Consider the following 14,529-nt stretch of genomic DNA (forward strand, 5'->3'; position numbering starts at 1 on the left):
TGGTGATGGAGGGAATACTGACTGAGCCGCTGAACACGGTCCGGCTTTCCTGAGGCCGAGGGTTCTAAACAAAAGAGAAAGAAAAGTTCTTCAGCCAGAGAGCAGCCCACTCTCTGCAGAACGTCTGCCTGTCACTACACTGTCCAGACATGAAATGACCCTGACCAGCTGCAGACCCTCCGCCCGCGGAGCCTAACCCAGGGGGCCGCTGCAGGGGGCGCGCACCGCCTGGGGACACTCATGGCAAAGGGGCGGCTTCTGCTGCCGGGAGAGCAGCGGCGGCCCCATGGTTAGAAGCGGCGAATTACATGGACATTGCCACGGACACTGCAGGCACGTGGACAAGGCGTCCACTGCGCACGCGGCTCGTATCAACCGCTGAATAAGCCCATCAGGAGGAAAATCAGTTCAGAGCAGATTCTTTGGGGCAAATGTTTCTCTGGCGCGACACCAAACTGCATTTGCTTCTGCACGTCCCCTCCCAGCGTCTCAGCCCCACATCCGAGCAGCACCGGGTCGCGAACACCAGCCCAGCAGTTTATCATCCATTCAGCTCACAACCACCACGGCCCGGGTGGAGGGACTGAGCCTGGGAATGCTGGTCTGAGTAGTTTTCCATCTGATTAGTGAATGATTTTGGTGTCCAAGGTAGGAAACGGGAGTGATGGAGTCACACACCCCCAGAGAGGGGGTGGCCTCTTTGGGGACCCAACCTTTTCAGCCCAGAAGGGGCGTCAGGCTGACACCGACAGGCGGTTGGAAAGAACAAGTACCACAGCCCGGGGCTCCCCTGCGGCCTGGGGAACCGGAACCGACGCTGCAAAACCACACTCACTGGAAGGCGGCGGGCAGCTGGCCCCAAAGTCACCCCAGCCATTTTGGTCCATATATCAAAGTTGCACAGTCCATGTAATTCTTAGTGTTACTTGTCTAAAGCAAATGCTTTACCTTCTTTCTCTAAGAAATTAAAGAATTCTGAACGTTAACAGTCAGTGCTAATGCTTCACCGTTCACCACCCAGGAGCAACCCTCTGGCGCCAGCGAGGTGCACGCAGTGCCGGGAAGGGAAGGAGAAGAGGTGGGAACGCCCGCCTCCCCCCTCACTTTCCTGGCCTCTGCTACCAACCTGGGGGTGCCTTTTCTATACACTAACAGCCCTGGGATCCATGGCAGAAATGAAGCCCATGGAAGTGCGCTGGTGCTGTAGTAACACTGGATGTTGAAATAATAAAGGGACGATACACAGAAGATACGTTTTGTTAAAAAAGCAACACCAGCCCAGCAGTTTATCATCCATTCGGCTAGAGGTCAGCTTCGTTATAAAGTGATATGAAGCCTCACCCGCTGGCACTTTCATGGGCAAATGTGCTTAAGGCTTGGTGAGCGTTCCAGACAGCAGTGTTTCTATTTATAAACGACCAACTTAAGCGATATTCCCGCCATCTTTTATATGAGAAATGGACTGATTTATACAACATTCTCCTAGGACCCATCCACTGCATCTGTTTCCACACTAAGGCTTACTTTATCATAAGTCATCTTATTTTAAATAAGAGACTTAAATGACAGTTTAAGGTCAAGAACAATGACATTTCGCCCTGACAGGTTTGGCTCAGTGGATAGAGTGCCAGTCTGCGGACTGAAGGGTCCCAGGTTCGATTCCGGTCAAGGGCATGTACTTTGGTTGCGGGCACATCCCCAGTGGGGGGTGTGCAGGAGGCAGCTGATCGATGTTTCTCACTCATTGATGTTTCTAACTCTCTTCCTCTCACTTCCTCTCTGTAAAAAATCAATAAAAAAATATAAAAAAAGAACAATGACATTTATTTATAATACAGACGAAAAGTAGGAAAATGAACTTCTCACCCCGTACCTAGTTTTCTTATTGGAAAATTAATTTACTATGTATACAAATAACAAGTTAATGCTATGATTTATCTAAGCCAGAGGGCACTATAGAAAGTGGGTTTGCATGATATGATCCAAATATTTTATCTATAAAACTAACTTGAGAGCCTTAGCCGGTTTGGATCAGTGGATAGGACATTGGCCTGTGGACTGAAGGGTCCCGGGTTCGATTCTGGTTAAGGGCATGTACCTTGCTTACAGGTTCCCCAGCCCTGGTCAGGGTGCATGCAGGAGGCAACCAATCGATGTCTCTTTCACATTGATGTTTCTCTCTTTCTCTCTCCCTTCCACTCTCTAAACATCAATGGAAAATATCCTCGGATCAGAGTTAATAAAAAACCCACAAGAAAGACAAAAACTAACTTGAGAAACGCCCCCTGCAGCTGCGGTACAGCATGTACTTCTTGGAGGGAATGTGGGTATCCAGTGTCAGTGCCGCCTGCCCTCCACTGCGAAGCCACCGGTAGCAAGACCGAGGCCCAGTGGCCGGCCGGACAGCAGGGCACGGCCAGCCTTCAGAGGCTGCACAGCTGGTGTTTCCTCTCTGACTGAGCGCTTCTCCGGATCCCGGCTGGAGTCAAAGGCACGCCAGCAACCTGAAGATTAGCAAGACCACCTTTCCCTTGTGTTTTCCTGTGGTTCATGAATACTGTTTGGGGGTGTTTAAGCCGGAGGGGATTATTGCAGAGAGGAGGCCTGAGGATAGGCCCTACCACAGACTTCAACGTGACTAAATACAAAACACTTCTCTGAATGAGCTACAGAAAATCCCGAAATCCCGGACCGCTCTTTGTTTTTACAGTAAGGACCCACTTGGGGGCTATTTCTTATCATGGTATCTGTGAGGGAAAATACCACGATGGGAAACGTTTTACTAAACATACAAAAACCTCTAATAGTTTAAAAAATAAAATTGACACCCTCCCTGTCCTCATCTTTCTCTTTAAAAGAAGAAACAAAGTGGAGCTTGAAGACAAGGAGGAGGAGGAGGGGGAGGGGGAGACTGGCCGCTCAGGAGCAGGCAGAGGAGCCCCCAGGTTAGTACATTAACACCCGACTCAGCTGTTCATACCCTCAGAGCCACAGAGCCGGGTGTACCGGGGGCAGAGCGCAGAGACGGGGAATGCGCAGAGTGTACGGAATCAGGAAAGAGAAACTTTTCAGCAGAATTAACAGTCATGTGATAGATGTGCTCAAAGTTGATCGGAGAGGAGATCAGACCGGAGTGATGATGAGGGGATGGATAGGGGAAGCCTGGCTATCAAAACAGAGAGGAGAAAACGGTGATAAGGTGATGAAATGGAGCCACTGGTTACATGTGACATTTCAGACAACATGCATGTAGGAAAAATGAAGCAAGCGCCTCGCATAGAAATGAATCTTTAGTGAAATATTTCCAGGCCGTGGAGTTACATTCTGTAATTCTCTCGCACCAGGTATTAAATTGCTGATTTGCAAACGAACCCTCCACTGTATGAAAGAAACTGCTCTCTTCTATTGCTATCGCTACGTCGAGCGAACACTGGACTTCCAGTCACAGGGCGCTGTAGAGGTCACGCCCGCATTTTCTTACGTGGCCAAACCTACCAGAAACATCAGGATAGGAAAAGCAAGAAGCAACAAAAGAACCAGCGAACCGACAGCCAGCCTCTGACCACAGTTTATGAAACGGCTCTTTTCTTTTTTTGTTTTAAAAGTTGAATTTGCCAAAACCTGTTTGGCTCAGTGGATAGAGCGTTGGCCTACGGACTGAGGGGTCCCGGGTTCGATTCCGGTCAGGGGCGTGTACCTGGGTTGCGGGCACATCCTCAGTGGGAGATGTGCAGGAGGCAGCTGATCGATGTTTCTCTCTCATCGATGTTTCTAACTCTCTATCTCTCTCCCTTCCTCTCTGTGAAAAATCAATAAAATATATTTTTTAAAAAATAAAAAAAATAAAAGTTGAATTTATTGGGGTGACGATGGTTTGCAAAACCATACAGGTTTCAAGTGTACAACTCAATGAAACAAACATCATTCCACAGTTACTACTTTATTAAAGGAAAATAAGACCAGTAATAGCAAACTCATAGCACAAACCTAAAAAGATCAGGAAACATGTCTTTAGAAACCCCAAACCATTTCCTGGTCATTCTAGATTTGTGGCATGAGTTTGCTTTTACTGATCTTACTGTCTTATTATAAAAAGAGTAACTGTGGAATATACTAATTATTGGTTTGTCTTTAAGTAGCCCAAGCTTATCTCCATTTAGATACCCAGAAGAATGGGTTTGTTTTTAACAAGGGAAAAATCGTCCCTTAAATGTTCAGGTGTGTTTAACAGAAATAATGTAAAGCTAAAGGTACAGAAATACGCGCTGGAAGCCCAGGACTCTGGTTTTCAGATAAAATAACTTCTGAGTATTCGGGGCCTGTTACTCAGTACCTAGTCACCTATCAAACCGAATTGTCAAGGTTCAGTTCTTGTACTACTGTTTCCAGAAACATCCTACAACCCCTTAACTTTAGGCTAAGGCTGGATGACTTGCGGCAGAGAACGATGATGGGATTATGTTCCAGGAGCTGAGATAAGCTTTCGTTGCTTAAAAAGAATCGGATAAATTGTGCGGCCTTAAAAGAAAGGCTCCTACATAGGACACTGTTTTAAATGTAGAAATGGGAGTGAAATCAGTACTTTCTCAGGTTACTTCCAAAAAGAAAACAACAACTATTGATATAAATGTAACTTTGATTTTAAGAGGCAAAATTACTTCTTAAAGCTCTCAGAGGTCACTGAGCTAAAAATTTTATTTATTAGTAACTTTAGAAATGGGTAAAAGGCTAAGAAAAATATACCTAATAGAGGTAAAATTATTCTTGTATTCAACTGGAGACAAATTTGTTGTTTATTACCAGTACCCACTGATGAAAAAAGGTAACTGACAAAAAAGATTCAAGAAACCGAACTCAGCAGGTACCTCTCAGGCACACATGCTGTGTGACATCAGCTGCCTGTATTCTCCGGCTCAGAAGGAACATGTGAAAGGTTCACATCTGATACGGGAGGTGAAGGAAAAATACATGACTCTCTCACCCTACTACCTCTTCCACATCCATAAGGCAAACAACCCCATTTCAGTATCACTTTGTTACAAAAGAAACAGAATTAAGCTGCCGAAGACATCCAATAAACTCTCTAAGCATGTACGCATTTCACAGGGAAGCAATACTGACTTGAATGAGTAAAACGTAAAAATGTCTGGGTACATGCTCTTTGCTCGGATAACAATGCGTAACTGTGGTATTTAGAAACTCTTCTTATATGTGTTAATGTTAGATTAATTTAATTCAACTTTATGTTTGGAAATAGTTCATTAATATAGGTACTCCCATTTCAGTTGAAAGAACATACTAAATTCTGAGAATAATAAAGTATACAAGCTTCTCGATAAGTAGGGATACAGGCATTCATATTGTTTCGTTTACCAATGTCTACCCCAAGACAAGCGTGTTCTGGGTAGACAGTATATCCAGAAATATTTGCTGGTGTGAAATGGACGCCTATGAAAAGCCCAGTTTGAATGTCCTCTGCTAGTAAAATGAAGTCAGGTGAAAATAAAGTAAGATGTGACTGTAAAAATAGGAATTCACACACACACAACCTTTAATGCAATACTACACGTCCAGGTGAGCAGGTTTCAAAAATGTGCACCAGCTTCTCGTCCTAGAAACACAACAGTGCTACGCGATAGGAAAGCATGAGAGGAATGGAGGGACGTGAAAAACTGCTGGGGGGAAGTCACTCGTGTTAGTGACAAAAAGAATCAGCGAGGTGGTCATGGGTTAGTGAACTCAGTGACCACAAACACTGAAAATCACGCGGGCTGCGGGAGTGAGCAGCCAGCACAGAAGGCACGTGTCATGACGTCACGTGGGGACGAACCTTTGGGAAATGCTCTCTGAACTTGATTTGCCTGGACTATACTTGGAACAAAAAATAAAACAGAGACTTCTTTTCAGTGAGAAAGGGAGAGAAAGGAGGGATGCTCTGATAGGAAAGTTCTTAGGATGTTTGCAACCTGACAGCGTCAGTGGGCTTATTCAGGTCTTCATACTGTGTATGAAGTCAAAGAACTCGGGAACATCAGCAAATTGATTTTTCACTTCACGGTAGAAAAATACCAAACAGAGAAACATTTTATTAAATCCTAAAACTATTTCACCTTAAAGAAGATACTGTAATATGTGGGATATAATAGACTTTATTGAAAGATTTTCTTCTTGTTATGTTGTTGGAACCCTATCTAATGAAAGAGTATTATGCAAATTAACCATCACTCCGTCACAAAGGTGGCGACGGCCACAGAGCTGGAGCAAGCAGGAGGCTTGGGTTGCGCCCTGGTGATGGAGGAAGCCAAGCTTCCCGCCTGCTCTGGCCAGCCCTGGGCTCTGATCAAGGCAACAAAGTTTCTATTCTAGAAGATAAATAAATCCCAGATACCTGCTTCCAGCCTGCGGCTGTGGCCAGCCTGAAACCGGTTCCCAGCCCCTCACCCAGGCTGGCCAGGCACCCCAGTAGGGAACCACACCCTGAAGGGGGTGTGGCCAGCCTGAAAACGGCCCTCAGCCCCTCACCCAGGCTGGCCAGGCTCACCATTGGGACCCCCCCACCCTAAAAGGGGGTGTGGCCAGCCTGCAAACAGCCATCAGCCCCTCACCAGGCTGGCCAGGCACCCCAGTGGGGACCTCCACCTTGATCTGGGACACCCTTCAAGGCAAACCAGCCAGCCCCCACCTGTGTACCAGGCCTCTATCCTATATAATAAAAGGGTAATATGCAAATTGACCCTAACAGACCAACGGGGAATGACTGGTCACTACGACACACACTGACCACCAGGGGGCAGATGCTCAATGCAGGAGCTGCCCTCTGGTGGTCAGTGCGCTCCCACAGGGGGAGCTCTGCTCAGCCACAAACCAGGTTGATGGCTGCCAGCACAGCGGTGGTGGTGGGAGCCTCTCTCGCCTCCTCAGCAGCGCTAAGGATGTCCAAATGCAGCTTAGGCCTGCTCCCCGCTGGCAAGTGGACATCCCCAAGGGCTCCTGGGCTGCCAGAGGGATGTGTGACTGCCAGCTTAGACCCGATTCCCCCCAGGTAGTGGGCCTAAGTCAGCAGGTGGACATCCCCCGAGGGGTCCCAGACTGTGAGAGGGCACAGGCTGGGCTGAGGGACCCCCTTGAGCTCACAATTTTGGTGCACTGGACCTCTAGTACATGATATAAAAACTGTATTCTTTTTTGTGCACTACAATGAAGTAAAACTGAAAGAACATTTAATTTTAAAAGAACAATATCCATTAAAGCCTTGTTAACTGCTGAAATAATTTTGCATTTGCTTTGCATCATATATGTATGTGTTCAAAATTTATATACTTTTATCTCTCCATAATGCTAACTATATATCAGGTGTTGAAAAACTACTTACTATCTACATTTCAAAAAGTTTCATTAAAATAGTATATAACACTTCATCAATCATACAGAAGCTATAAATATATTCACATTTCAACTGTATCATAATTTAAAAATTCTCTTAAGGTACTTTGTACGTGGCAAGGTAACTTCCATAGGGAAAACGACAGAGGCTTTGTGCTGTGTGGCTGATAAATTTCCTTCTGGGAATAAAGGGAAACCAGACAGGGCTTTAAGCAAATTTTCAGGATGGGAAAAGAAAGGAGAGAATCTGAAATCTCAGTCCCAGGCAAAAGCTGAAAAAATAATTTAGCATTTAAATATAACAGTTTAATATGTAGACTCAGCCTCTATTTAGGCCCAGTATTTTTGGCCTAATATGTATGCTTAGCCTTACATTTTCTGGTGTTAATTACTATGCCAACATTAGCTGCACTCTTTTTGTAGTTTATTTACATTAACCAGCACAGCTAATGAAAGCCCCATTCCAAAAGGATAAATGACTATTATGAATGATTTGCACGCAAAGGCAGGAATATTAGTGTAACCACATAACGTCTTATGAGAATGTCACTTTCATTCATAAGCAGACCACCTGGTTAATTGGGATATTTACAATGAGGAACTTGGACTCAAATGAATGCACACTTTTTGTTCCTCCCATGAAATCAACGCAAAACTACCTATAAACGCTTCATTTTTTATTTTTGAAAAACTTGACCACACATTAAATTATATTACCTATCATTTTCCCAGCAGTGACATTCACATCTGCTATGACCATAGAGTTAGTAATGTGGACAGTTAACAGGCTTCCTTAGCAAGAGCTGTGGGTCACAGTTCACAAATCGTCTCCCAAATTGCCACAGTCTATAAGTTACGCTTAAAATTCTGTGCCAGATCTAGATGCTATCACCACTGACAACAGGTCCTGCTAAAGTTTCAATAGCGTGTGGAGAGCACTTGGAGACTGGAATGTTAAGTGTAAGTGGAGCGCACTAATAGACTTAATTTCAACACAATAGGTCCAAGAATCCAATCTTAATGCTGTTAAGAAAAAAACAATAGTTTTCCCATGTGGCACTTTTTAAAATTTCATCATCAGATGACAGGTGTGACCTTTAAAGACCAAGCCAGTGTACATCTGCACCGAATCGCTAAAATGTAATGAGGTCTGAGTGATTTGGTCACCATGTTCTGAATCCTGGTAGGAACCTCTTCGAAGCTGGAGCTTATTTTACCAACGAAGGAAATCTAGGTGTGGGACAAGTTTATAGGTTATGCAACTACACAGAAACTTGACGTCTCTGGTGTTTGACAGATGGCTAAAGTTTATATTTTTCTCATCAGGTATGCTGTCATGCATCTCACATACACTGTGACACTGTGATAACATTTCCTCATCATCCTAACATATGCTGCCGGGAACCCAGTCCAGCATGTCATAATTTCAAGAGTTTCATCAAAAGGTTGATGAGACTTGGGGACTCAAAAGGGTTGAGTCACACATGTAGTCACCTGTTGGGAATGGCTAAAGGCATTTCCCCAAACCTGAATAGGAAACTGATTGTGGCTGCCAGACAGTTAAAGGGCATCTTAATCTACATGTTATTGCCTCCTACTGGCCAAACACCTGAACAGCTGTAGGCTCATTCCCCCATTCTGACAATGGACTCTACCAAACCCTGACTCTCTGAAGTGCCCATCTCTGCCTCGCCTCGGGACAAGTTGTGTTAATAAAAAGCATCGGGTCCTGGGGACGGGGAGGACCTAAGGCCTTAGACTTAAGATCTTAGAACTGAGCTCCTTAAGCTAAGCTCCTCTGACCCCCAATGCCTTTCAAAATATATTTCGTTTCCGGACTCTTTATTAGTCCCTGGACTTATTTAACATCTACGCACAGCCCCTTCTCCAGATTCTTGAACCCTTCTTGATGCTGGGACAAGAACCCCGGCAATATGCTTTTAAGTCATACACACACACACACACATATATATATCTGAGCACATATATGGGGGGTGCAAAAGCAGGTTTACAGTTGTTCATATGGAAAGACATGCAGGTTATGATGATCACAATAGCTTTATTAACTCAAAAGAATGTCACATGCAACTGTAAACCTACTTTTGCCCACCTCTGTACACACACACACACACACACACACACACACATTCTCCCCTCCCTTACTCTTAACCCCAATTCATATTCACATTCACTCTTCATTTCTCTTACCATGGGCAGGTCTTTTAGGATCTGTATTCCATCTCCTGGACCCATGTGTGCTATGTGGTTAAAATTAGTTGGGTTAGAAATTAATTTATTTCTCATTTCAGGATCTCGTAGCATCTCTCTGTAAGAGAAGACAACTGCTTAGACATTTCTTCTATGATCAATCTAGATAACTCTAGAAACAAATTACGTATACATTACTTTTTCATAAAGATATTGTGAAATCATGTCCATATGGATAGGATTAAAATAATATAAATAATCAATTAAAAACTTACTTAGATTTGTTTTACCTTTTAAGTAAAAGATCTTACAATTTTTGGTGAGAAAAGAGAGCATTTTAGTACAGAGACATCGAAGAAGCTCTATTCTATTTCACAGATAATTTTGAGCATTTCTGTATGTCTCAAAATAATTGATAACACTTAGAAATATTTTTACATGTAATTGGAATACTATAAGCCTATTTCTGTATGCTCATAAAGAGAATAGTGAATCTAAAGTTCTTAAATATATAAGGTTTACTATTATGCAATGATTGGTTCTATGTTTACATTAAAACAAGGTTCGCATTCTAAAACTTCTAACTACTCCACATACATAGAGAAATGAATCAAAATATGGTATTTGAGTCTAATTCACACAACTTGGAGAGTGTTGATTAAAGTGGCTCTGAGACGTGCAGTCATTTTGGCAATTTTTAAACCACAGATGAATGACAGATTTTCAGAGATCAAATTTTCCTTCCAAAACACATATAATATTTTCACCAAACAGCCCTTCCCATGCTAACAGCATGTGTGGATGACGCAGAGAATGGAAGCAGCTACCTCCTCTGTTGCATCCTTTCCTCTTCCGGGACCCTGAAGGAGTAACGCCGCTTGTTGTTAATATTTCTAACCATTTGTTTTCGACTGTTGTCTGTGGTTTCAGGAACTACCAGTTCATCCCCTTCTGTTTAAAAAATACAGAGAACAGTGATGTTCTTTAAAGTGCTAGAATGTTTTTTACCCATTCATCTTTAAGATAGTATAAACTTAATTGTGCAATCACAGTACATGCAATTCTGATTTTTAAAAGTTGTGTTAATGATCATCTATACTAATAAAAGGGTAATATGCTAATTAGACCAGACATCTTCCAGACAAAGCCATGGTGGCAGGGGCCGAGGCAGAGGCAGTTAGGGGCGATCAGGCAGGCAGGTAGGAAAGTGGTTAGGAGCCAGCAGCCCCAGATTGCGAGAGGGATGTCTGACTGCCAGTTTAGGCCCGATCCTGTGGACATCCCCCGAGGGGTCCCAGATTGGAGAGGGTGCAGGCCGGGCTGAGGGACCCCGCCCCGTGCACAAATTTCATGCAGCAGGCCTCTAAGTAGTAAAATAAGCAATAATTTTCAACAGTACATAAACAGATAGATGCTGAAATTAAACATGACTTACAAAGGGTAATTTCACTTTTATTTGATTATAAACATAAAATAGCACAATTTTACTAGAAAGAAAGACAACTGTAGTTGCCTCAGTGCTCGGTCCCTCTGTCCACCCTCCCGCAATGACTACACTATCTTCTCTCCCTTTCCAGGTGTTGGTCTCACGGTCTCAGGGTGTTACGCTATTGCTAACCTGCATAGCAATCAGGCATCAATGGTAAATTTTTCATGTAAATGGTAGGTACAATTACTTTTACATATTAAAACATTTCCTTCGATGATGCCATCTGCGAGGTGTAGGGTCAGGAAAAGGAAGCGTTGTCCTACCAGCTGCCTTTACCACAGGCAAGAATCTGTCACCTTTCCACTCTTCTCATCTAGGGGCAGATGATACTGATTCATATACACCGAGTGAGCCGTGACCATCTCATTCTATTTCAATTTTAAATACGCAGAAGTAAACAAAACTGTCAGCCATGGGCCCTCAAAACCTGCTGGGGTACGTGAACATACTGTCAAGTAGACAACTGTACCCACAACATGGCAGATGCCATTCTCTAAGCAAGATCAGGGAAAAGAGAAAAGGCTCTAAGCCTGATACTCGAATGGCAGAAGGTGTTCCCACAGCCCCAGACAGGAACTCTGGATGAACTGTCACAATTTGGGGGCTACAAGCCTTGGTTAGGTTCTACAGTATGAAACGTAAAGAGAACACATTCAGTCATCCTTTCTCTACTTACCTTGGTGTTCCACAGAAAAACAACAAGGTCCGTCAGAAACAATACCCTGACTGCACAGCTACACAAGCTAAACAGAATGGCTCTGTCCAGCAGTTAAGCTCAGTCTACTGAGAGAGTGTGACAGCAGCCAGGATCACAGACTTCGGAGAAGACACAACTGAGCGTGAATCTGGGCTCGGCCATTTCTTATCCCCAGGCAGTCAGCTTAGGGAGAACATCCTATTGAAGCTATCCTGTTAATGTGCATTTTCTTACCTGCCATCTTATTTTTGAAATAAATTAATCTAATCGTCTCCAAGCCTAAAAGATTTAATGATCCTTCACTGTTTAAGGGTCGAACCTAAAATAATAAAAAATAAAATCAGTATTTCAACAAAACCTTCAAAAATTAAACCATAAAACTTTTGGCCTATTTATAAACCACACACATTTATCTTATCCTTCCTCTCCAAAATATAGCCCTCTCAGAAAATCAAGAAAAAATTAACATTAATTCTGACTGGGAAGGTATAAAATTATCTAATTTGAACAAAGTTATAATGATAACATTTTAAAGGAAGACTATTCTGGACAAAAAAAAGTAGAAATACATTTAAACCTTAAATTTGACTTCTTTAAAGCCATTAGTGGCCAAATTATTATACTAAGGTATCAACACGGACACTTTATGACTCTTGTTTGAACTAAATGGACAAATAGCATAGTTAACTGGGGACATGCAAATTAATACATCAATGAGATATCACTTTATAACCATTAGCAAGGGCTATAAAACTATGAATTCTGACCATGGCCAGTGTCAGAGAGGTCAGCAAAAACTCTTACACACTGCTGGTGGGAGTGCCAACAGGTATAATTACTTTGGAAAATGATCTGACATGAGCCTGTAACACCAAACACTTGCATTTTCCATGCACCATCAACTGCGTGCCCAGGCACAGGACTTAAACTCCTGCACACACACACGCACCAGAAGATGTGCGCAATAATGCTCATAACAGCAAAGAGCTCGGCAATAAGGCAAGTGTGCCAATCAGAGAACGGGTAAGTTATGATCTATTCACCCAACAATATTTTATAGTGAAAGCAAAGACTATATGGAACAACATGGCGGCTGGCGCATGGAACAACAGTGAATCTTAGAAACACAGTGAATGCATGAAGAACACAAGGTGGAAAGTGATATACAACATTTTATGACCTCAAATGCAGGCAACACTGAACAATATATTGTTTAGAAATATTTAAATATGCAAAAAATTCTGGCTTTTGTGATGAGCAAGGAAATGATAAACAGCACTCGGGGAGTGGTTGCCTGGAGGGAGTGTGCGATAAGAGAACACACCGGCACATGCAGTGACAGGTAATCTTCTGGCTCCTAAGTTAGGAGGTGGGTCCACAAGTGGTCAGTTTAGTAAGGCTCTTCAAGGTCACACATTCTTTCATATAGATTGTAATGTTTACACAGCAATAAAAGGGACACTGATTGTAACCAACCAAATGGACAAACCAGAGGACTGTGCTCAGCAGCTCTGCAGTGTGGCGGCATCTGCAGGAGCTTCTTCCCTGATGATGGGGCTTAAATTGAGGAAGATTTTGAAATATGGCTGCTTCCTTCCACCTGTTCTTCTAACCCTCGCCCCTAACAAGTGATACCTGCTACTAATTCTACGTGAAACGACTACTCTTGCAAAATAACCATTCTATATTAAAATCCTACAAGTTTCTCTTTACATTATCACAGGGAAATGTTAAAGAAAAATATTGTTTTACTGGGAACATGTGAAAGCTTTATGTTTTAATTATGAGATGATTAAACACAGTTTTGGTTCTAATTCTAATCATTCTTCTGGCCTGTAAATTTGTCCTCACAGGATTTCAAATTGAACACCGTTATGTGCAAAACATCATAATTAACAATAATGCACCCCCTCGGAGCTCCTCAAACCAGAGGGGAAGTTAACGCTGACATCTTAGGTCAGGGGTCCTCAAACTATGGCCCGCGGGCCACATGCAAATACAAATATTGTATTTGTTTCCGTTTTGTTTTTTACTTCAATATAAGGTATGTGCAGTGTGCATAGGAATTTGTTCATAGTTTTTTTTTAAACTATAGTCCGGCCCTCCAACGGTGTGAGGGACAGTGAACTGGCCCCGTTTAAAAAGTTTGAGGACCCCTGTCTTAGGTCGTAGGACGCACTCTAGTTGTTCATGATAATAATCATACTTCATACAGAAAAACTAAAGTCATAAGAACAGTATGGAACTGAGCTACTTATAAGATTAACCGGATTGATTTTTGATTGTTTTTCATCCTTAGCTAAATTAGTGAAAATGAGCGAAATAGTCATGTTAGTGTTTACTACACACATCAGTTCGCTCAGCCCGTATTTTAACGTTGTTACCTTTTTGAGCGGGAGCGTCTGAATCCACTCCATGGAGTTCACATCGAAGACGTCCACCGCGTTTTCACTGTACACGGACAGGTAGGGGGCATTGTAGCCTGGGAGGAGGGGAGAGAGCAGCCGGCTGGTTACCTTTAACTATTCATTAAAGCCAGGTATTCCATTTCTTACTCCACATAAGTCGAACTCTGAATCATCTGACTAGGCTACAAAACAGCATTCATTCTAAACATGATGCCATAGATATGAGTATGTATTTCGCAAGGAACAAAACGTGAAGTACAGAGATGTCTCCGTTTGTGGATAAGAAGTATTTTTCTTCTCCTTATCTAGATTTCCTGGTGTTTCTGCAATAAATGTCCTTCTGC

General features: G+C 43.0%; 1 protein-coding gene across 1 annotated transcript in view; it reads right to left on the reverse strand.

Annotated features, from left to right (window-relative positions):
• The window catches only part of CDC42BPA (CDC42 binding protein kinase alpha), a 178,442-nt gene that overhangs the window by 4,208 nt on the left and 159,705 nt on the right, over window positions 1-14,529 (reverse strand). Inside the window, exons 29-33 of the mRNA XM_015558957.1 lie at window positions 14,162-14,259; window positions 12,012-12,096; window positions 10,419-10,542; window positions 9,592-9,709; window positions 1-64 (exon numbers count right to left, since the gene is read on the reverse strand). Coding sequence (XP_015414443.1) covers window positions 1-64; window positions 9,592-9,709; window positions 10,419-10,542; window positions 12,012-12,096; window positions 14,162-14,259 — 489 coding nt within the window. The remainder of the gene's footprint in view (window positions 65-9,591; window positions 9,710-10,418; window positions 10,543-12,011; window positions 12,097-14,161; window positions 14,260-14,529) is intronic.

The sequence above is a fragment of the Myotis davidii genome, unplaced genomic scaffold, assembly GCF_000327345.1.
Source record: "Myotis davidii unplaced genomic scaffold, ASM32734v1 scaffold333, whole genome shotgun sequence".
Lineage (NCBI taxonomy): Eukaryota > Metazoa > Chordata > Mammalia > Chiroptera > Vespertilionidae > Myotis > Myotis davidii.